Here is a 21400-nt window from a genome sequence, read left to right as displayed (position 1 = left end):
CAATCAATGATTCTCTCTTGCATTGATGTTTCTTTCTCTCCCTTCCTCTCTCTCTAGAAGCAATGAAAAAAATGGTGAGGATTTAAAAAAAAGGCTAAAGAATTTTCACATTCATATCTGTTGCAAGTACAAGAAAGCCTGTGAAAGCAAACTGCCTAGCTCACAAGCTCTTGCATTTAGCAACCATGTAATGTTCAATAGGTTTTTTTGTGTGTGTGTGCCTTTATTTCTTCATCTGTAATATGGAGGCTAATAATGCAGGTGTTATTGGTATTTTGATGAATTGAGATAATCACAGATAGGAAGATTATTTCTGATGATATGAAAAAGTAGGCAATTTCTCTGCCCAAAAAAAAAAAAAAAAAAAAACAAGTATAAAACTGGAAAATTTGTTTTAAAAAAAACAAACAATCATATCACAGCTCTGGAAATTCATCAAAGATTTCTTTTAAAAAAATTCAGAAGCATTTTTCTTGAAAAACTGCTGAAACTTCTGGTAGAAGCAACAGAAATATACAGCCTTCTTGTCTGGGGTTACAGTATACACAGACCCCAGAGGTTTGATTGATGAGATCTGTAGTTTTAACAGAATGGTACTATCCACAAAAACCAATAGCTTCTCTGTCATAGAGGGTAGACCCCCTAAGGGACAAGTGGTAAAAGTCCCCGTATCAACTAGAAATGGAATACTTGGTAGAAACAACTAAGGAAAACCTGTATCTGTGATATTCAGAGGTTGTGGTCCCAGCTGGTAAGAACAATGGACCAGCCAAGAATCTAACTAAAAAGTCCTGGAAATGGACCTGCCATAGAAGAAATAATAAAAGAAGTCCTCCATGCTCTAAAGAATACCAGATGGTAACTTTAATTAAAAGGAAGGAATAAAGAATACCAGAAATAGTAAATATTATGTGGTGGATATAAAAGGCAATATATACTATACATTTTTTCTTTTTCTTTCTTAATTTCTTTTAAAGGGATTTGAGATCATTTAAAGCAATAATTATACCACTGTAGTATTACAACTATGTGATATATAATATACATGGTATATGTGAAAACAATAGCACAAGGTAGGGTAAAGGAAATTAAACTATTGGAACAAAATTGCTATATTTTGCTATGATTTTTACAATATTAACCTTAAGTTGATTATAATAAGTTAAAGAAGTATATTGTAATCCCTAAAGCAACCACTCGTACCTAAAAGGAAACAAAATCAACAAAGGAGTTACAGTACACTAAAAAATTTTTAACCCCAAAGGAAGCAGTGAAGGAGGAACAGACAAATACAAAAAGACATGAGAAATACAGATAACTATAGCAAAATGGCTGACATAAATTCAGCCATATAAAAAATTATGTTAAATATGAATTGGCGATAGGAAAGAGTCAAAAAAAATGGAGATTAACAAAACTGTGGAGCTCTGGCCAGTGTACCTCTGTTGGTTGAAGCATCTTGTCCCGTAGATCAAAAAGTTGCAGGTTTGATTCCCCATCAGGACATATACCCCGGTTGTGGGTTCAGTGCCCGATTGGGGCACATAAGAGAAGACAATCAGTCAATGTTTCTCTCTCACATCAGTGTCTGTCTGCTTGTCTCTCTGTCTCTCCCTCCCTCCCCCTCTCCCTCTCTCTTTTCCTCTCTCTAAAAGCAGTGAAAACATGGCCTTGGTGCGGGTTAAAAAAATTTTTTTTAAAGAAAGAAAAACATTATTGAGCAAGTATGTAATGATACTAAGAAATTGTTTAGATCCTAGGGGATGTCGAAGATGAAGGCATAGGTAAACACAGCTGGCCTCTCTGCACAGCCACAGAAAAAAATTACAGCTAGACTACAAAACAGATATTGCCCAGAATCATCAGAAAATCGAGTTCTATGGAAATCTCACAACCAAGGAATTTAAAGAAGCCACATTCATCCAGACAGGGAGGAAGAGCAAAGATGCAGAGATATGGAACAGGCAGTCCCACACCCATGTGTGGTGGATAAAAAGCAGGAGGAATACCTTGAAAGCAAGGGATCCTAGCCCCATACCAGTCCAGGGTACCAGCATCAGGATGATAAGTTTCCCTAACTTCTGGCTGTAAAAGCAAGTGGGGATTGGGAGCAGAAGAAATTGCAGGATTTTTAGGAGTCTTTTAAAGGGCCCACAATGGACTTAGGACATACACTTAGGACAGATTCACTTACTCTGGGCTTGAGCACCAAGACAGCAGCTGGAAGGGCACCAGTGGCATGTGTGGAGAAACTGAAATGTCTGTAATCAGGGCAAGTGCCAGGGACAGCTTCCTCCCTGACAAAACTCCAGAGGCTGAGAGCAGCATTATCTCCTTTCTGAGCCCTCCTGCACACAGTCCCACAGAGTGGCGGCACCATATCAAAGACTCCATCTACTTGGTTCACAGTTTTGCCCCACCCTGGCAATTACCTCAGGCTCTACCCTGTCCAACTTAGCAATACATTTTTCTACAGTAGGCCATGGGACTAAGACAGGGAGTCAAAGCAGCTCTACCTAATACATAGAAGCATGTGGAGGCTGCCAAAATGAGGAGACAAAACAATATGACCCAAATGCAAAAACAGAACAAAACTCCAGAAAAAGAACTAAACGAAACGCAGTCAAGCAACCTATCAGATACAGAGTTCAAAACATTAGTTATCAAGATGCCCCAGGAACTCATTGGGTACTTCAACAGCATAAAAAGACACCCAGGCAGAAATGAAGGTTACACTAAGTGAAATAAAGAAAAAATTTACAGGGAATCAACAGCAGAGTGGATGAAACCAAAAATCAATGATTGGAACATAAGGAAGAAAAAAACATTCAATCAGAACAACAAAAAGAAAAAATCCAAATAAATAAATAAATAAATAAACAATGATAGGCTAAGGAGCCTCTGGAACAACTTCAATAGGTCCAACATTCAAATCATAGGGATGCCAGAAGGAAAATAGAGCAAGAAATTGAAAACTTATTTGAAAAAATAATGAAAGAAAACTTCCCTAATTTGGTGAAGGAAATAGATGTACACATACAAGCAGCACACAGTCCCAAACAAGATGGACTCAGCGAAGACCACACCAAGACATACCATAATTAAAATGTCAAAAGTTAAAGATAAGGAGAGATTCTTAAAAGCAGCAAGTAAAAAAGCATTGTGTTGCCTACAGGGGAGTTCCCGTAAGACTACCAGCTGATTTCTCAAAAGAAGCTGCAGACTAGAAGAGGGGCTGACAAGAAGTATTCAAAGTGTTGAAAAGCAAGGATCTACAACCTAAATTACTCTATCCAGCAAAGCTGTATTTGGAATTGAAGGGCAGATAAAGTGCTTCCGAGATAAGATGAAGCTGAAGGAACTCATCATCAGCAAGCCATTATTATATGAAATGATAAAGGGACTTATTTAAGAAAAAAGATCAAAACTATGAACATTAAAATGTCAGTAAATTCACAAGTATCATCAGTTAATCAAGAAAAAAAAGCTAAGCAAACAGGTAGAATAGAAACGAATCATAGATATGGAGATCATTTGGAGTGTTATCACTGGGAAAGAGGAAGGTGGAGAATGGAGGGGAAAGGTGCAGGGATTAAGAAGTACAAATTGGTAGGTACAAAATAGACAGGGAGATGTTAAGATCAATATAGGAAGTGGAATAGCCAAAGAATTTATATGTATAACCCATGGACGTGAACTAAAGAGGGTGGGGGGTATTGCTGGAGGGAATGCAAGGTACCAGGTGGAGGGGGACAAAAGAGGGAGTAGTTTCCAACTTTTCCAAAGTAAAGGTAAAAATATATATATTGTCTCAAGTTTGAGAGACTCTTCCAGCTAATTTCTTGTCCTTTTGACATATCTTAATGTCTGGAGCACGTTCTTGCTGTCTTTTAAAGCAAGATGAGTAGGTTTTTGTTCTTCCTTTGCTGTATATGTTATAGATAGCTATGTAAAAAATCACTTGAAAATTAAGGGGCTTAAAACAACCTTCATTATCTTATAGTTCTGTAGGTCAGAAATTGGGGAGTGGCTTAGCTGTTCTTTTGGTTTAGGGTTTCTTATAGGATTGCTGTTAAGATGTTAGTCAAGGCTTTTAGCCTCTAAAAGCTTGATTGTTAATTTACTACTTCCATAATGGCTCACTCATATTGGCTGGCAAGTTAGTGTTGATTGTTGGTAGGAGGCATGTGATTTCTCATCATATAGCCCTCTTGGTAATACTGTTTGAGTGTACTCATGATAGGGCTGCTTTCCTTCCCCAAAGTGAATGATGGAAGAGAAAGGAAAGCAAAACAAATGATCTGAAAGAGAGTGAGGTGGACAATTCTGTCTTTTATTACCTGGCCCTCAAAAGTCATACAGCATCATTCCCACAGTATCCTATTGGTTATACATGTCAGGATTATTCATTGTGGGAAGAGATTTTAAGAAGGGCATGAATACTTGGAAGCAGAGATCATTGAGAGTCACCTTGAAGACTCATTCTAGCACAGGAATCTCCAACTAGCCCTGGTTCCTTTGAATAGAGCAGTAGTTAATTTTTTTTAAAACTTAACTTTTAAAGAGAGAAAAATCATTTTGTTGTTCCACTTATCTATGCATTCATTGGTTGCTTCTTGTATGTGCCCTGACTGGGATTGAACCCACAACCTTGGCATATCAGGATGATGCTCTAACCAGCTGAGCTATCCTGCCAGAAATAGAGCAGTTCTTAAGGGTCAAAATCTCTGCCCTGGGTTGTTCAGTTGGTTGGACCGTCCTCCCAATACACCAAGGTTGCTGGTCTGATCCCCAGTCAGGGTACATACAAGAAACAACCAATGAATGTATAAACAAGTGGTGCAACAAAATTGATGTCTCTCTCTCTGTCTCTCCCTCTCTCCCCGACTCCCCACCCTTTCCTCTAAAATCAATCAGTCAGTAAAAACAAAGATCAAAATCTTCACACTATGAGGACTCATTGTCAATTGGTTATCATTGCTGCTAGACACTTTTTGTAGATAGAGCTAAGAGAGATATATATATATATATATATATATATATATATGTATGTAATACATTCATATTGATATTTCTGATAAAATTTATCATAACAAAAACTCCTTAATTTTGTTTTTTCCCATTTTTTTGGAAACATGTAAAACATATAGTTAAAAAGTCAAAACCTTTTGAAAGTGTATATTCAGACAAGTCTTTATAATATACCTCTCTCTATACCTCATTCCTGCCAATAACTTTATTTCTTTCAGTCTTTCATTTTGCAAATGTAGATAAATGCAAGCACAAGTACAGATACTGTATTCTTACTCTAGACCCTCCTCCTTCTGAATCTTTTACCAAAAATAGCATGCTCTGTACAGTGTTCTGTAACTTTTCTTTTTTTCATTTAACAGTATATCCTGGTATCACTTCATTCATTTTATTTGGAAGCCTTCAGCTTCTTGTGGCTGTGGAGTAACCATATGTGGATATACTGTTGAGAGTCTTTTACTATTCGAAATAATTTGTAATAAATTATCTTGTGTCATTTTATACTCATACTAGATGTGTTGGTGGGAGAGAGTGCTAAAAGTGGGATCACAAGGTCAAAAGAAAAATATGTATACAGTTTTGTTAGATATTAGTAAATTGCTCCTTTATAGCCATGCCATTTTTGCTAGCCCATCAGAGATACTGTGAAGATTGAATGAATTCCAGATCTAAGGATCATGTATTCAAAGATAGCTATTTTTCTAAAATAAGTCTCCTTAGATCTTCCATACATTGTCAAATTAGTTTTAAGACTTAATATTCTGAATATATTCTTAGACATATATTCTACTTTATATGTTAATTCCTTTAATTGTTTCATACAGAACTAAACATAATACTTGATAGATTATTCCAGAGTGGTTATTTTATATGTATAAGAGGATGAAAAACAAAGTCCCAGAAGGAAGAATCAGGAGGCCCTATTACTTCTTTGACATAATCTCAAACATTGGGGTTTACATTTATAAAGTGGCAATATATGTCAGAATATTTCTGGTCTATAAAACCCTTCAACATTATAATGGTAAATTCCTTCATGATAATATCAAAATGCAGAATAATTTTGCAGAAATGATTATCTCAACTGAGCTTGCATTTTAATATTTTATTTTTGGAACTATTCATGATTTAACTAGTTGAATAGAGACTAAAGTGATGTGCATCATCAGCCTGTTCACTGACCACAGGCTATATGTACCCCTCTGTCTTAATTATTTTCTAGCAGATTTATGAGCTTTGTTACAAGGAGAACCAAATGTAAGTGATTCCAGGTTATTGCTAGTATATGCTGTAAAAATAAGTGAAAGTGTATTGGCTGCTGATGATATTTCAAAAACATTTATTCCTAAGTATTTTTAGAAAAGTGTGTTTAACACATGGGAGATCACTTATATTGAGATTAAAACTCTAGAAAAATTATTTCTCCTTTGGTTCCTATATTTTATTTATAACTGTAGGTTAATAGAAATGTTCATTTTTGTTTTTATTTTAATAAGTAGTAATTTATCTAAACTTTAATGATCCTTAAGTAAGTAGCTATTTAATTAAGTAGTAGTGCATGTTAACTAGAAATTTTCATAAAACAAGATGTCTTTAGTTTGGTAAACAGTTTGTTAAACTCCTCTTAAAATTTTTATTTACATTATCTGTTAGTGCTTCATCATTCTGTGTAACATTCTAGACTTATAAATTAGTATCTGTAACACTCTTAATTCTTTGCCCATTTAAATTTATTTGTAGGTGCTAACTGCCAAAGAGAGAAAAACTCAAATAGATGATAGAAACAAATTGACTGAGCATTTTATTATCACACTTCCTATGTTGTTATCAAAGGTACAGTTTTATTTACATTTTATTATAATATATCACTGAATTTGTTGATTACACTATTCTATTAAAGTAGTTAACATCTTTTTTTCCTTCTCTTTCTAGTATTCTGCAGATGCAGAGAAGGTAGCAAACTTGCTACAAATCCCACAGTATTTTGATTTAGAAATTTATAGCACAGGTAGAATGGAAAAGGTAAGATACTATGAAATTGAAATTCTGCTCTTGTATTTAGTTTTATTAACTGGCTTATTTTGATTTTACATGAGCATATAAGCTTATTTATTATTTGACAGATGCTTATTTTTGTTTTTTATTATAAATCTAAATATCATAGATTTTCTTTCTTTCCTCCTCAGCATCTGGATGCTCTATTAAAACAGATTAAGTTTGTTGTGGAGAAACATGTAGAATCAGATGTTCTAGAAGCCTGCAGTAAAACCTATAGCATCTTATGCAGTGAAGAGTATACCATCCAGAACAGAGTTGACATAGCTCGAAGCCAGCTGATTGATGAATTTGTAGATCGATTCAATCATTCCGTGGAAGATCTATTGCAAGAGGTAGTTTTAAAATTAATGTCTACATATAATTGTGGCTAATAATTATTCAAAGTAGCTAAGTACGTAAATTACTTCCATTTAAAAATAAAATTTAGTAGAATTCTCTGAACCTTTTGGAACTTAGCAGCAATTGTTTATCCTATAAAGATCAACCTTGGGTATACTTTATTTTAAAGATTTGTTTCAATACAAGCTAGCTTTTTGTTTTGTTTTTTTGTTTTTTTTGTCTAAAAAAAAATCTTTTTAAGGACTAGCTTTTATTAAATCATTTTTTAATTTTCTATTTCTGGAACCTAATTTGCATTTTAATTTCTTAAATTATTATGTACTGATGAAAAGCACATAAAAATTATGTGCTTATAAGGGATGGCTAGTTATTATTGGTGTGCCTGAGATAGCAGCAAGCATCTCCATCTGGTTATTTTTATTATTATTTCTGTGATTCTCACATCCTGTCCTCTCCTTCCAATCTATATAGAGCAATCTTGAACCCTCACAGCTTTCTGTGATCTGAGGTCCAGGCTGCTGTCATCTTCTTAATTCATGTAATTGATTTTTTCCTACTTCTAATTTTAACTTTAAAAATCTTTTTCAACCATTTTTGATTTTTCATTGTGATGTTTTTTGAAACTACAGAAGTAACTGATAATCAATAAAATCTTTAAAATAATTGTTAAATTTTTAACATTTATACATACCCTTTCTTTCACTCAATAATTTAAAGGAATTTATCCTGAAGTATTAATCAGAAAATATACAAAGTCACATTTATGACATCATTTAAAATGCAAAAAGTGGTTATTTCTCAGTGTTGGGATTTTAGGTGTTTTTTATTTTTTGTGGTTTTTGCTTTATTTGTATTTTGTTACTTACCAACAGTGAATAAGTACTATTTCTGTAATAATAAAAACAACTTTTATTTAGGGAGTAAGTATTAATAGACTTTCATGTGAATCTGAGGATGAGTCAAGTTATGGTAATGAGGTGATGTCTACGTTTTATTTATAGGGAGAAGAAGCTGATGATGATGATATTTACAATGTTCTTTCTACCTTGAAACGGTTAACCTCTTTTCACAAGTACGTAATTTTATTTACTGTACATTCAGTGAATAACATAAATTAGCCAACATAAAACAAACTGTCATAATTTGAGTTTCATAGGTACAATTTTCCATTGATACCTTTTAAAACTTCTATTGAATAAGAAATAATGTTTTGGGGAAAACCATGAAAGTTATTTCTGTGAACTCTTATTTCTGAATTGTTCTTGTTTGTTTATATAAACAGAACAGTTGGATTTGTTTTTGTTTTTGTTTTTTCCCCCTGCATTTGAATAAGGACAAAAGGCTTATTCAAGGAAATAGGTATCATTTTCAAATTGAAATTTGCATGTTCCTTATAGTAAGACATGCTTATCTTCTCCATAAAGAAGGGAAAATAGAGAACTTTATTATCAAAAGAATGTTTAGGCATAGCCCTTACTTTAGTGAATACTTATGATTTCAAAGCATTATCTAAAATCTAAGCCTTTTCTTTATATACAAGTACATACTTTGGAATTTCATGGAGAAGCAAATGTATTTTTTAAAAATATTTAGATGCATGAAAATAAAAGTTGACAGCCAGTCATCTACTGTATCTTTGAAATTGTAAATAGTGAATGGATACAGTAGAAAGAAAGATTACCCATCTATGGAATAAGAGCTTAGGTTGACCATGTGGTAGTAATCTTCTCTTAAATGTGTAAAGTTTTATTGTTATTGATTTCTTTTAATGAATTCCTAAAGTCAGTCAGCTTGAGCTCTCTCCACCCCTTTTTCTCCCTGCCTTATTCTGCACTTCCTTTCTTCCTAAGTATGAGCATTTGAAACTTTCTTTTATGAATCTTCTTCAACCCTACAAGAAAATGAAGTAATTTTACTCTTCCAATCACTGAAACTGAGATCAAATTTAAATTTTCCTTCACTCTAGAATAAAGTTAATACATTTCTGTTTATTTTAGTGCTCATGATCTCACAAAATGGGATTTGTTTGGTAATTGCTACAGATTATTGAAGACAGGAATTGAACATGGAGCTATGCCAGAACAGGTAGGAGCTTATAAATATTCCTTCTATCTCATTTCAGAAACCTAAGATTTTTTGAGATCACGCAGGATTATCAAAAACCTTTCACAGAAAGTAGTTGATAATTTTTAATGTAGCCACCTGCTTTCAAAGTTCATTGCTATATTGATTAAATGTTACTGATATATCTTCAGGTTTGAGCAGAAAAATACAGAAAACCTTTGCTATTATATTCTCAAAATTTTAATTTATGGAATATCTTTAGGAAAAATATTGCTATAGTAGCAGTTTCAAAACTCAATTAATTTAGTATAATGAAAATTTCTGATCATGGCTATATTCCAGGTAATGATAATAAGAAGCCTTAGGTATTGCTTTATTTTTGTAGTAGAATCATACACAGTTAAGTAAGTGTGGGGACCTTTACTACATTGTAGGACTTTTTATTTTTAACCATTACAATTAGTATTAATTAACAATAACAACGTGCTTTTAAGAATTAAGAGATATTTTGTACGCAGCTGGTATCCGTGTATGTAAACCTAAATGCTAACCCCATAGTTAGGTATAGATAGTCATTTAGGGGTGATCTCATCCATTCCCTTTGGGTAAAATAGAATACTTAAAGGATAATTCATTACACTAAAGCAATAAGAACTTCAATAGCTATAACAAAATTATTTTTATATTAAAAGTTAATCACAGCCCTGGGTGGTGTAACTCAGTGGGTTGAGCACCAGCCTGCAGATCAAATGGTTGTGGTTGAGTTCCCAGTTAGGGCACATGCCTGAGTTGCAGGCCAGATCCTCAGTTGGAGACATGCGAGGGGCAATCGATTGCTTTCTCTCTCTTTCCCCTTCCTTTCCCCTCTCTCTCTAAAAATAAATAAAATAAAATAAATATTTTAAAAATAAAGTTAATCACAAAGCCCAGGCTGGTGTCGTTTAGTTGGTTGGAGCATTGTTTATAAAGTGAAAAGTTGTGGGTTCAGTTCCCAGTCAAGAGGACATATGCCTGGGTTGCAGATTTGGTCCCTGATCTGTGAGCATGTGTGGGACAACCGGTCAATGTTATCTCTCACATCGATGTTTCTCTCTCTTTACTTCTCTCTTTCTGGAATTTAAAAAATAAAAATAGTTAATCACATACACAGTGCTTCATTATTGCTATGATTACTTTTTTTAAGTTGTCTAACACTCTATCTTTTTTTTATTTTTATTTTATTGTTCAAATATATCTATCTTCATTTTCCTGCCACCAGTTTCTCCTGCCCCTCCCACCCTCAGTCCTTCCCCACTTTGGCTTTGTCCATGGTACTTTATACATGTTCCTTGATTTGACCCTTCCTCTTCTTTTCCCCATTACCCCCTCCCTCCTTACCTCTTGCTACTATCTGTTTTTTTCTTTCAATGTTGCTGCTTATATTTTTCTTGCTTGTTTGTTTTGTTGATTAGGTTCCAATTATTGGTGAGATCGTATAGTATTTGTCTTTAACCCCCTGGCTTATTTCACTTACCATAATGCTCTCCATTCCCATCCATGCTGTTGCGAAGAGTAGTAGCTCTTTCTTTCCTTCTGCTGCAAAATATTCCATTGTGTAATTGTACCATAGTTTTTTTATCCACTCATTTATTGATGGACACTTAGGTTGCTTCCAGCACTTGGCTATTGTACATTGTGCTACTGTGAACATTGGGGTGCATAGGTTCTTTTAAATTGGTGTTTTGGGATACTTAGGGTATAATCCCAGCACTGGAATCGCTGGAACAAAAGGCATTTCCATTTTTAGCTTTTTGAGGAAATTCCACACTGATTTACACAGTGTGGAATGACACAGTGAGCATTACCACCAGTAGTGCACTAGGGTTCCCTTTTCACCACAACCTCTCTAGCTCTTGTTTGTTGATTTGTTTATGATGGCCATTCTGACCAGAGTAAAGTGGCATCTCATTGTGGTTTTAATTTGCATTTTTCTGATGGCTAGTGATGCTGAGCATCTTTTCATTTGTCTTTGGGCCCTGCGTATATCCTCCTTGGAGAAGTGTCTGTTCAGGTCCTTTGCTCATTTTTTAATTGGATTGTTTGTCTTCCTGGAGTGGAGTCGTGTGAGTTCTTTATATATTTTGGAGATCAAACCCTTGTCCAAGGTATCATTGTCAAATATATTTTATCATATGGTCGGTTCCCTTTTCATTTTGCTGATGTGTTCTGTAGCCATGCGGAAGCATATTTTAATGAGGTCCCATTTGTTTATTCTTTCCTTTATGTCCCTTGCTCTAGGGGACATATCAGTGAAAATATTGCTGTGTGGAATATCTGAGAGTTTCCTGCCTATGTTCTCCTCTAGGACTTTCATGGTGTTGAGACTTATATTTAAGTCTTTTACCCATTTGAGTTTATGTTTGTGTATGGTGTAAGTTGGTTGTTGAATTTCAATTTTTTGCATGTAGCTGTCCAGCTCTCCAAGTAGCATTTGTTGAAGAGGCTATTTTTACCCTGTTTTAAGCTTCTGCCGTCTTTGTCGGATATTAATTGACCATAGAGACATGGGTTTATTTCTGGTCTCTCTTTTCTGTTCCATTGATCTATGTGTCTGTTCCTCTGCCAGTACCAGACTGTTTTGATTACAGTAGCCTTGTAATATAGTTTGATGTCAGGTATTGTGATCCCTCCTACTTTGTTCTTCTTTCTCAAAATTGCTGCAGCTATTTGTGGTTGTTTATAGTTCTTATACATTTTTTTGAAATGATTGTTAATATATCTGTGAAATATGTCATTGGCATTTTAATAGGGATTGCATTGAATCTATAAATTGCTTTGGGTGATACGGACATGTTGATGATATTAATTCTTCCAAACCATGAAGATGGTTATGCTTCCATTTATTTGTGTCTTCCTTAATTTCTTTCTTCACCATTGTGTAGTTTTCTGAGTACAGGTCTTTTTACCTCCTTGCTTAAGTTTATTCCGAGGTACTTTATTTTTCTTGTTGCTATAGTAAATGTGATTTTTTTTTTTTTCCTGATTTCTGATTCTGATACTTCATTGTTGGTGAACAAAAATGCCTTTGATTTCTGAATATGGACTTTGTATCCTGCTGTTTTGCCAAATTCACTCATTAGGTTGAGTAGTTTGTTGGTGGAGTCTATGGGGATTTCTATGTACACTATCGTGTAATCTGCAAACAATGACAGTTTTACTTGCTCCTTTCCAATTTGGATGCCTTTTATTTCTTTTTCTTGTCTGACCGCTGTGGCTAGGACTTCCAATGCTATGTTGAATAGAAGTGGTGAAAGCAGACAACCTTCTCTTGTTCCTGGTCTTAGTGGGAAAGCTTTTAGTGTTTGCCTGTTGAGTCTGATGTTGGCTGTGGGTTTTTCATATATGGCCTTTATTATGTTGAGGTATGCCCCCTTTATGTCTACTTTGCTGAGTGTTTTTATCATAAATGAATGCTGTACCTTATCAAATGTGTTTTCCACATCTATTGATATGATCATGAGATTTTTGTCTTTCCTTTTGTTTCTGTATTACATTCATTGATTTGCAAATTTTGAACCATCCTTGCATCCCTGGGATGAATCTCACTTGATCATGATGGATGATCTTTTTAATGTATTGCTGGATCCAGTTTGCCAATATTTTGTCGAGGATTTTAGCATCGATGTTCATCAGCGATATTGGCCTGTAGTTTTTTTTCTTCATTGTGTCTTTACCTGGTTTGGGGATTAGGATGATGATGGCCTCATAAAAATAGTTTGAGAGTCTTCCCTCTTCTTGGATTTTTTGGAATAGTCTGAGTAGGGTAGGGGTTAGCTCTTCCTTAAATATTTTATAAAATTCTCCTGGGAAACCATCCAGTCCAGGGCTTTTGTGTGTCGGGAGTATTTAAATAACTGTTTCAATTTCACCAGACGTTATTGGCCTGTTCAGGCTTTCTACTTCTTCATTCAGTGTTGGAAGGTTATATTTTTCTAGAAATTTGTCCATTTTTCATCGAGGTTTTCAAATTTCTTAGCATATAATTGTTCAGAGTAATTTCTTACAATCCTTTGTATTTCTGTGGTATCAGTTGTAATTTCTCCTCTTTCATATCTAATATGTATTAGGGTCCTCTCCCTTTTTTTCTTGATGAGACTTCTTAAAGGCTTGCCAATTTTGTTTATCTTTTCAAAGAACCGGCTCCTGGATTTGTTGATCCCTCAAATTGTTCTTTTAGTCTCTATGTCATTCAGTGCTGCTCTGGTCTTGATTATTTCCTTCCTTCTGCTTGCTCTGACCTTTGTTTGTGTATTGAAGCTATAGGGTTAGGTCATTTATTTGAAATGTTTCTATCTTTTTCAGGTATGCCTGTATTGTTATGAACTCCGCTCTCAGGACTGCCTTCACTGTGTCTCATAGGTTTTGGACTGTTGTGTGTGTTTTCATTTGTTTTCAGAAACTCTGATTTCTTCTTTGATCTCATTATTGACCCATTCGTTGTTTAATAACATGCTATTCACTCTCCATGAATTTGAATGTTTTTGAGTTTTTTCCTTGAGCTTGGTTTGTAGTTTCAAGCACTTGTGGTCTGAGAAAATGTTTGGTATGATTTCATTTTCCTTGAATTTGTTGAGACTTGTTTTATGACCTATCATGTGGTCTGTCTTGGAAAATGTTCCATGTGCATTTGAAAAGAATGTATATTTTGCTTCTTTAAGGTGAAAGGTTCTATATATGTCAGTTAAGTCCATTTGATCTAATTCAACAATATTCAACAATATCCTTGTTGATGTTTTGTTTGGAACATCTATCCATTGTTGACAGTGGGGTGTTAAAATCCTCTATCAGCGTGTTGCTGTCTCTGTCTTTCTTAAAGTCCTCCAAGATTTTCCTTATCTATTTTGGTGCTCCTATGTTGGGTGCATATAGGTTTACAATGTTTATGTCTTCTTGATGGATTCTTCCTTTGAGTATTATGAAGTGTCCTTTTGGGTCTCTTTTTATGGCCTTTGTTTTGAAATCTATTTTGTCTGATATAAGTATTATACGTGCTTTTTTTTTTCCTGTCCATTTGCTTGGAATATTTTCTTCCATCGCTTTATTTTCAGCCTGTATAGGTCCATTGTTCTGAGGTGGGTCTCTTGTAGACAGCATATGTACAGGTTGTGTTTTGTTATCCACGCACCTACCCTGTCTTTTGATTGGAACACTTAATCCATTTACATTTGAAGTTATTATTGATAGGTACTTATTCATTTTTTTCCCTTTGTCCCTGTGTTCCTCTCTTTCTCATTCTTTTTCTTTATCTTCTTAAAGCAGTCCCTTTAGCATATCTTGCAGTGCTGGTTTGGTGGAGGTGTAATCTTTTATCCTCCTTATTGTCTGAGAAACTCCTTATTTCACCTTCCATTTTAATGGGGAGCCTTACTGGGTAGAGGAGTCTTTGTTACAGGCCTTCGCTTTTCAAGACTTAGAATATTTCTTGCCATTCCCTTCTCTTTGTAGTGTTTCTGTTGAGAAGTCAACTGCTAGCCTTATCAGGACTCCCTTTTATGTTACTACCTGTTTCTCTCTTGCTGTTTTTGTTTTGTGTTGTTTTGTTTTCAGAATCCACGTATAAGTGAAACCATATGGTAGTCGTCTTTCTTCGCCTGACTTCACTTAGCAAAGTACCCTCTAGATTCATTCATGTTGTCACAAATAGCAACATTTCATTATTTTTATTGCTGCATACTTGTCCAATACAGATATATACCATATCTTCTTTATTCATCCATCAGTGGACACCTTTGTTGCTTCCATATCTTGGTTATTGTAAATAATGCTGTAGTGAACATAGAGGTACATATATCTTTTCAAATTAGTGTTTTCATTTTCTTTGGATAAATGCCCAGAAATGGAATTGCTGGGCCTTATGGTATATCTATTTTTAGTTTTTTGAAAAATCTTCATACTCTTTTTCGTAGGTGCTATACCACTTTGCAGTCCCACCAAGAGTACACCAGAGTTCCATTTTGTCAACATCCTCACCTGCGCATATTATTTGTTCACTTTTTGATAATAGCCATTCTAACTTGTGTAAGGTGAAATCTCATTGTGGTTGTGATTTAAAATCTAATGATGATTAATTACATTGAACATCTTTTAATATGTCTCTTGGCCATCTCTTTGTCTTCTTTGGAGAAATGTCTTCATGTCTTCTCCCTATTTTTTTAAATCAGATTATTTCTGCTGTTGTTACTGAGTTTTTTTAGTTTCTTGTGTATTTTGGATATCAATCGATGTATCATTTATGGATATATTCTTGCAGTCAGTAGATTGCCTTTTTGTTTTGTTGAAGGTTTACTTAGCTGTGCAGAAGCTTTTTAGTTTTATGTAGTCCCATTTTTTTATTTTTGCTTTTGTTTCTCTTGTTCTAAGAGACATATCCACTAAGATAGTACTCAGGCTGATGTCATTTTACTTCCTGTGTTTTCTTCTAGGAGTTTCATGGTTTCAGGCCTTACATTTAAGTCTTTAACCCATTTTCAGTTTCTTATATATGGTGTAAGAGAGTGATCCAGTTTCTTTTTCCTTTTTTTGCATGCATCTGTCCAATTTTCCCAGCACCACTTTTTGAAGAGACTGTTGTTACTTCAGTGTATATTTTTACCTCTTTTGTTCATTATTAGTGTATAGGAACATGACAAATTTCTGTGTATTCATTTTGTATTCTGCTAATTTACTGAATTTCACTAATTCTGTTAATTTTTTGGTGGATGCTTTAGGGTTTTCTATTTATAGTATCATGTCATCTGCAAATAGTGACAGTTCTACTTCTTCCTTTCCTATTTGGATGTCTTTTATTTCTTTTTCTTGCCTGATTGCTGTTGCTAGTACTTCCAGGACTATGTTGATTAATAGTCCTGAAAATGGGCATCCTTGTCTTGTTCCTGATCTTAGAGGAAAAGCATTCAGCTTTTCACCCTTGAGGATGATGTCACCTGTGTGCTTGTCGTATACATATATCCTTTATCAAGTTGAAGAAAGATCCTCCTATGCCTACATTGTTGAGAGTTTTTATCATAAATCTATACTAGATATTGTCAGATGCTTTTTTTCTGCATCTATTGGATGCAGAGATATTGATGTGATGAATCACATTGTTTTCCAGATGTTTTTCCACCTTTGTATCCCTGGTGTAAATACCACTTGATCATGCTGTATTTAGAAATCCTTTTAATATACCATTGTATTTGGTTTGCTAGTATTTTGTTGAGAATTTTGGCATCTGTGTTCATCCAGGATATTGGTCTATAATTCTTTTTCTTTGTAGTGTCTTTGTCTGGTTTTTGTATCAGGGTAATGCTGGTCTCATAGAACGAGTTTAGAAATGTTACTTCTGCAGTATTTTGGACTATTTTGTGAACTATGGGTACTAATTCTTCTTTAAATGTTTAGTAGAATTTACCTGTGAGGCAATCTGGTCCTGGGCTTTTGTTTGTTTGGAGTTTTTTGATGACTGCTTTAATTTTTTTGTATGTGGTCTGTTCAGATTTACTGATTCTGCCTGGTTTAGTCTTGGGAAGTTTTATGTTCAAAGGTCTTATGTTTCTAAACATTTATTCATTTATTCTAGATTCTTAGACACATGTTCTTAAACTTTAATCATGTATATGAAGTTTGAGTTCATCACTACTTGATTGTACTTTTGTTTATTTTAGCAATGAGAAATTACTTAGCATTTAGCAGCTCTTAGAAACATCTCTTTAGAAATCCAGTATTGAAAATCCAAAAACTGCCCTGCCCAGGTTGCTCAGTTGGTTGGAGCGTCATCTGATCCCTGATTGAGGGAGCACATACCGGAGACAACCAGTGAACATGTGAATAACTGGAACAACATCGATGTCTCTCTCAAATCAATCAATTTTTAAAGAGTTAAAGAAAATCCAAAAACTATATTCAACCATTTCTTCAGAAGTACAATGCAAACTCACATTTTTCCATTCCAGCTACATACGTTCAGTTAGACTCCAGAGAAAATATTCTTTTAGAACAAGGATATCAAGGAACTACCAAAATGTTTGCTATTTTAAACCCTCAGTTGTGCTTAACATTTTAGGATACCTTAAAAGTTACTGTATATCTCTTTTGGGGAACTGTATCAATATATTTTCCATAGGCTTGACTACTTGTTTTTCATGATAACCAATTCAACTAGAAATTTCTAAGCGCCCCCTCTTTAAGATTAACTGAATTTTTTTCCTTCTTGCAGTGGTCTGTCTTTCCTCATGCCATTACTGTTTTAGCTATAATAGCTTTAGAATATGTAAGACCAAAATTTATTGGTGATGAAAATGAAGCATAGAGATGTTGACTAACTTGGCTAAGGTAACATAGCTATCATATACTCACTCAAACCAAGCATTTAAATTCTTTTTAGTGTCTCTTCATATTTTCTCCTAATCTGTAACTGTTGTTTATGATGTCTCATGCCTTCTGATTTCTGCCTCATGTCAAATTCTTAATTTTTTTATTTATATATTTTCCAAATATCTTGTATTGTTTTGGTGGAAATAGTGGGGAAAGATTAGGTGCTAATATGTAATCTCCCATCGTGAACTGTAAAGCAACACGTTTCTTTAGAATGAACATGATATACAGAGGGGTTGAGTTTAACAATATTCAGGTTATTGCTTATTGTATAGATAATGGAGTCATGCTTTCTTGGGAAGCATATTGATGGATCCATGCTTTCCTTAGAAGGCTACCTAAATAGTCCCTTGACTGAGCTTAGAAATTATTTCTAATACCTACTTCTGACTATCCTTTGGGCATGCAGTATCAAAACCCTTTGAGATTGCTCTCCCCGCCGGCCCCCCGCCACCCCCGGCCCCCAACACACACGCGCGCGCGTACAAGTTATGACCTTTCTAGTCATAATTGACCAAAACTGTATTTCAGTGTCAGGTCCTGAAGATTTAACGGTATATTAGAAGCAGTTCTTAAAATCAGAAGACTTTTGATTTTTTTTTTTTTTTTATTCTACCTCCTGGATCTCTTCTCGTTATTTTTCAAGCCCTTCTACCATTTACCTAGTTGATATTTTCTCTTGTGAATTACAGTGGTAGCTGCCTGCTTAGTCTTAGTAACCTCAGTTTTTTACTCTCTGTCCAACCTAGGCTCTGTTTCAGTAATTGGTAACTGTGTGCATGCATCAGATAACCTTATGGAGTTTGTTTTTTTTTTTTTTTTTTTAATACTGACATATTCTAAAGTACCAGTGTGAGACTAAAGTGGTTTAGTCCATTTTGATAGTTGTTACTCTCTGTAAAAATTAAAAATGGACATACCCTTCATTAAGGTGTTTGTAGCTCTAAGAATTTAGACTACAGATATATACATGGACATGTATAAAAAGATATAGGTATGAAGATGTTCATTTTAGCATTATTTATAAATTAAGATGAAATAATTTAAATGTTCATCAATTGAGGACTAGTTAGATATGGTAGTGTAATTTTGATTCTGTGCAGTGCTGTGCAGCTATAAAATAGAATGAAGTTGATATTATTTATACTATAATATTCTATGTGAGAAGAAATTTAATGAAAAAGGTAAGGAGAAGAATGGTATGTAAACACAAAAGGGTGATATGATCTATATATGTGTCCTTTTAGTTGACATATTATTTCTGGGATGATACTTAAGAAACTATTACAGTGGCCAAGGGGAAAACTAGAGATCTGTTGTTAGAGAACAATTAATTGGCATGCCTTCATTTATCACACACTTGCTTATCTCCATATTTGACAGCCTGACCTGGATAAGAGGTGATGGCTATGGTTTGTACATTAAGAGTAGCTATTGGCTTTTGGAATCCAGAGAATGCTTCGACCAGTTGTATGCCCATATACATAAAAAGGTCTTTTTCTCATGAAATAAAAACAGCATTGTCCTTTTTTTAATCTAAAACAATAATATCTCCTAGCCCCAGTCTTGGTTCTTGGTATTCTTCACCATGGAATGTTACCTTCTGGCCTTCTTTCATACATTTGTCATATGAATGTCTAGAATCTTTCCTCAAACTGTCTTCCTTCCATTGAAGCTTTTACATCTGTCTTTAGGACTGATCTGTTCCCCATGGCCCTGGCAACTCCAGGCACACAAACTGAATTTGCTGAACCATTCCAGGTTTTATCTGATTAATTCTTATTTTTGTCCCAGTACCTCAGCAATTGGGACAGCACTCTACTCCTTTCTCACCATCTTGGCCTTTACATTTATCACAAATCACATTCTTTTGCAGAGCTAGTCTTCTTGCTGCACCATTTTATAAATCTTCTAAGGTTACTGAAAAAAGGTGCACAACATTTTTACCTCCTTTCTCTCTACATCCTTCCTTCTCCAAAAAACAAAGATATTCATGGGTGCCCTAGTCAGCCAGCTCAGTTGGCTAGAGCACTGTCCTCATATGCCAAGGTGGCGGGTTCCATCCCTGGTCAGGACACATATAGGAAACAACCAATGGATGCGTAAAATGGGTGGAGCAACAAGGTAATCAATCTCTCTCTCTCCCTCCCTTCCTCCCTCTCTCTCTCTCTCTCTCTCTCTCTCATATCCATAAAAAAATTTTTTTTTTAAATGTCCATGCATGAGCCACCTGCTCCACCTTTTTTAATGGCTTGTTCTTTCCCTTTCTCATGTAATCTTGCGTAATTCCCTTTTCTTTGCATCAGAGAACACTTTGAAAACTTAAGAAATCAGTCTAAATTTCTCTTTTGGATTCTTATCAGGGTGGTACTCGAGGCCAACTTCCTGTAAGCCTTTTTTCAACTTTTCCTGGTGGTATTCGATTTGACCCCCAAAATACTGTAGTGGTTTCTTTCACCATTTTTGACAGCCAGTGAGCAGGCCAAGACTGGTGTGGGATCAGGAAGGAGTGCATTTCTTTGCACAGCTCAGGCAGCCACTGCTCCTCCACCTCTCACCCAGTGTTGTGTGAAGTTCCCTGGTCAGTTGGTTTTTGACAAAGGTGCCAAGACAGTTCTTTAGAGAAAGGATCATCTTTTCAACAACTGGTACTAAAACAGTTGGGTAGCCATATGCAAAAAAAAGAAAAAAGAAAGAATTTTAATCCATATCTCACACCATATATAAAAATTTAGTCAAAATAGCCCTGGCTGGTGTGGCTCAATGGATTGAATGCTGGCCTGCAAACCAGAGGGTTGCGGGTTTGATTCCCAGTCAAAGCATATGCCCAGGTTGTGAGCCAGGTTCCTGGTGGGAGTACACAAGTGACAACCACACATTGATGTTTTATATCCTCTCTTTCTCCCTCCCTTCCCTCTGCCTAAAAGTAAATAAATAAAATCTTTCCAATAAACTGAAAAAAAATTGACTCAAAATAAACTATACACCAAAATGTAAAACCTTTAGCTCTAAAACATACTAAAGAGCACAAAAAGAAAATACATGTGACCTTTAGTTAATCAAAGATTCTTAGATACAACACCAAAAGCATTATCCATAAAAGAGAAATTCAAAATTGAACACTAATTAAAAGCAAGCATTTCTGCTCCTATCAGACACTGGTAAGAGAATTGAAAAGAAAAGCCACTAAACTGGAAAATATTTGCAAATCACATATCTGATAACTGACTTTTACCCAAAATATGAAGATCTCTCAAAATTCATTAGTAAGAAAAACAACTTAGTTTTTATGTTTAGTTTATTCTTAGTTTATTCTTTTTAATGGACAAAAGAATTGAAAAGCTACTTCACCAACAAAGATAGTGACAATTAAGCACATAAAAAGGAATTTATTACCATAAGTCATTAGAGAAATTCAATCTATTCAATAAAACCACAATTAGATATCACTATAAATCTTTAGAAAGCATTTGAAACTCCTATTATTGGTGGGAATGCAAAATATTACAGCCATTTT

General features: G+C 34.8%; 1 protein-coding gene and 1 pseudogene across 3 annotated transcripts in view; one reads left to right on the top strand and one right to left on the bottom strand.

The window, feature by feature from the left end:
- Positions 1 to 21400, top strand: part of STAG1 (STAG1 cohesin complex component) — a 373948-nt gene that overhangs the window by 295307 nt on the left and 57241 nt on the right. For 2 of the 3 annotated variants that reach the window (XM_054595514.1, XM_054595512.1), the window contains exons 17-21: positions 6772 to 6864; positions 6964 to 7053; positions 7218 to 7421; positions 8430 to 8500; positions 9426 to 9513. In XM_054595514.1, coding sequence (XP_054451489.1) covers positions 6772 to 6864; positions 6964 to 7053; positions 7218 to 7421; positions 8430 to 8500; positions 9426 to 9513 — 546 coding nt within the window. The remainder of the gene's footprint in view (positions 1 to 6771; positions 6865 to 6963; positions 7054 to 7217; positions 7422 to 8429; positions 8501 to 9425; positions 9514 to 21400) is intronic. The other variant, XM_054595513.1, reaches the window with a different exon arrangement.
- LOC129088448 (dnaJ homolog subfamily A member 1-like) lies at positions 19189 to 20398 on the bottom strand (annotated as a pseudogene).

This window comes from Pteronotus mesoamericanus, unplaced genomic scaffold, assembly GCF_021234165.1.
Source record: "Pteronotus mesoamericanus isolate MK-2021 breed Mesoamerican mustached bat unplaced genomic scaffold, CSHL_Meso_final scaffold_54, whole genome shotgun sequence".
NCBI classification, from domain to species: Eukaryota; Metazoa; Chordata; class Mammalia; order Chiroptera; family Mormoopidae; genus Pteronotus; species Pteronotus mesoamericanus.
Note: the sequence above shows the minus strand (reverse complement) of the source record. Positions and strands in the feature narration are given on the sequence as shown.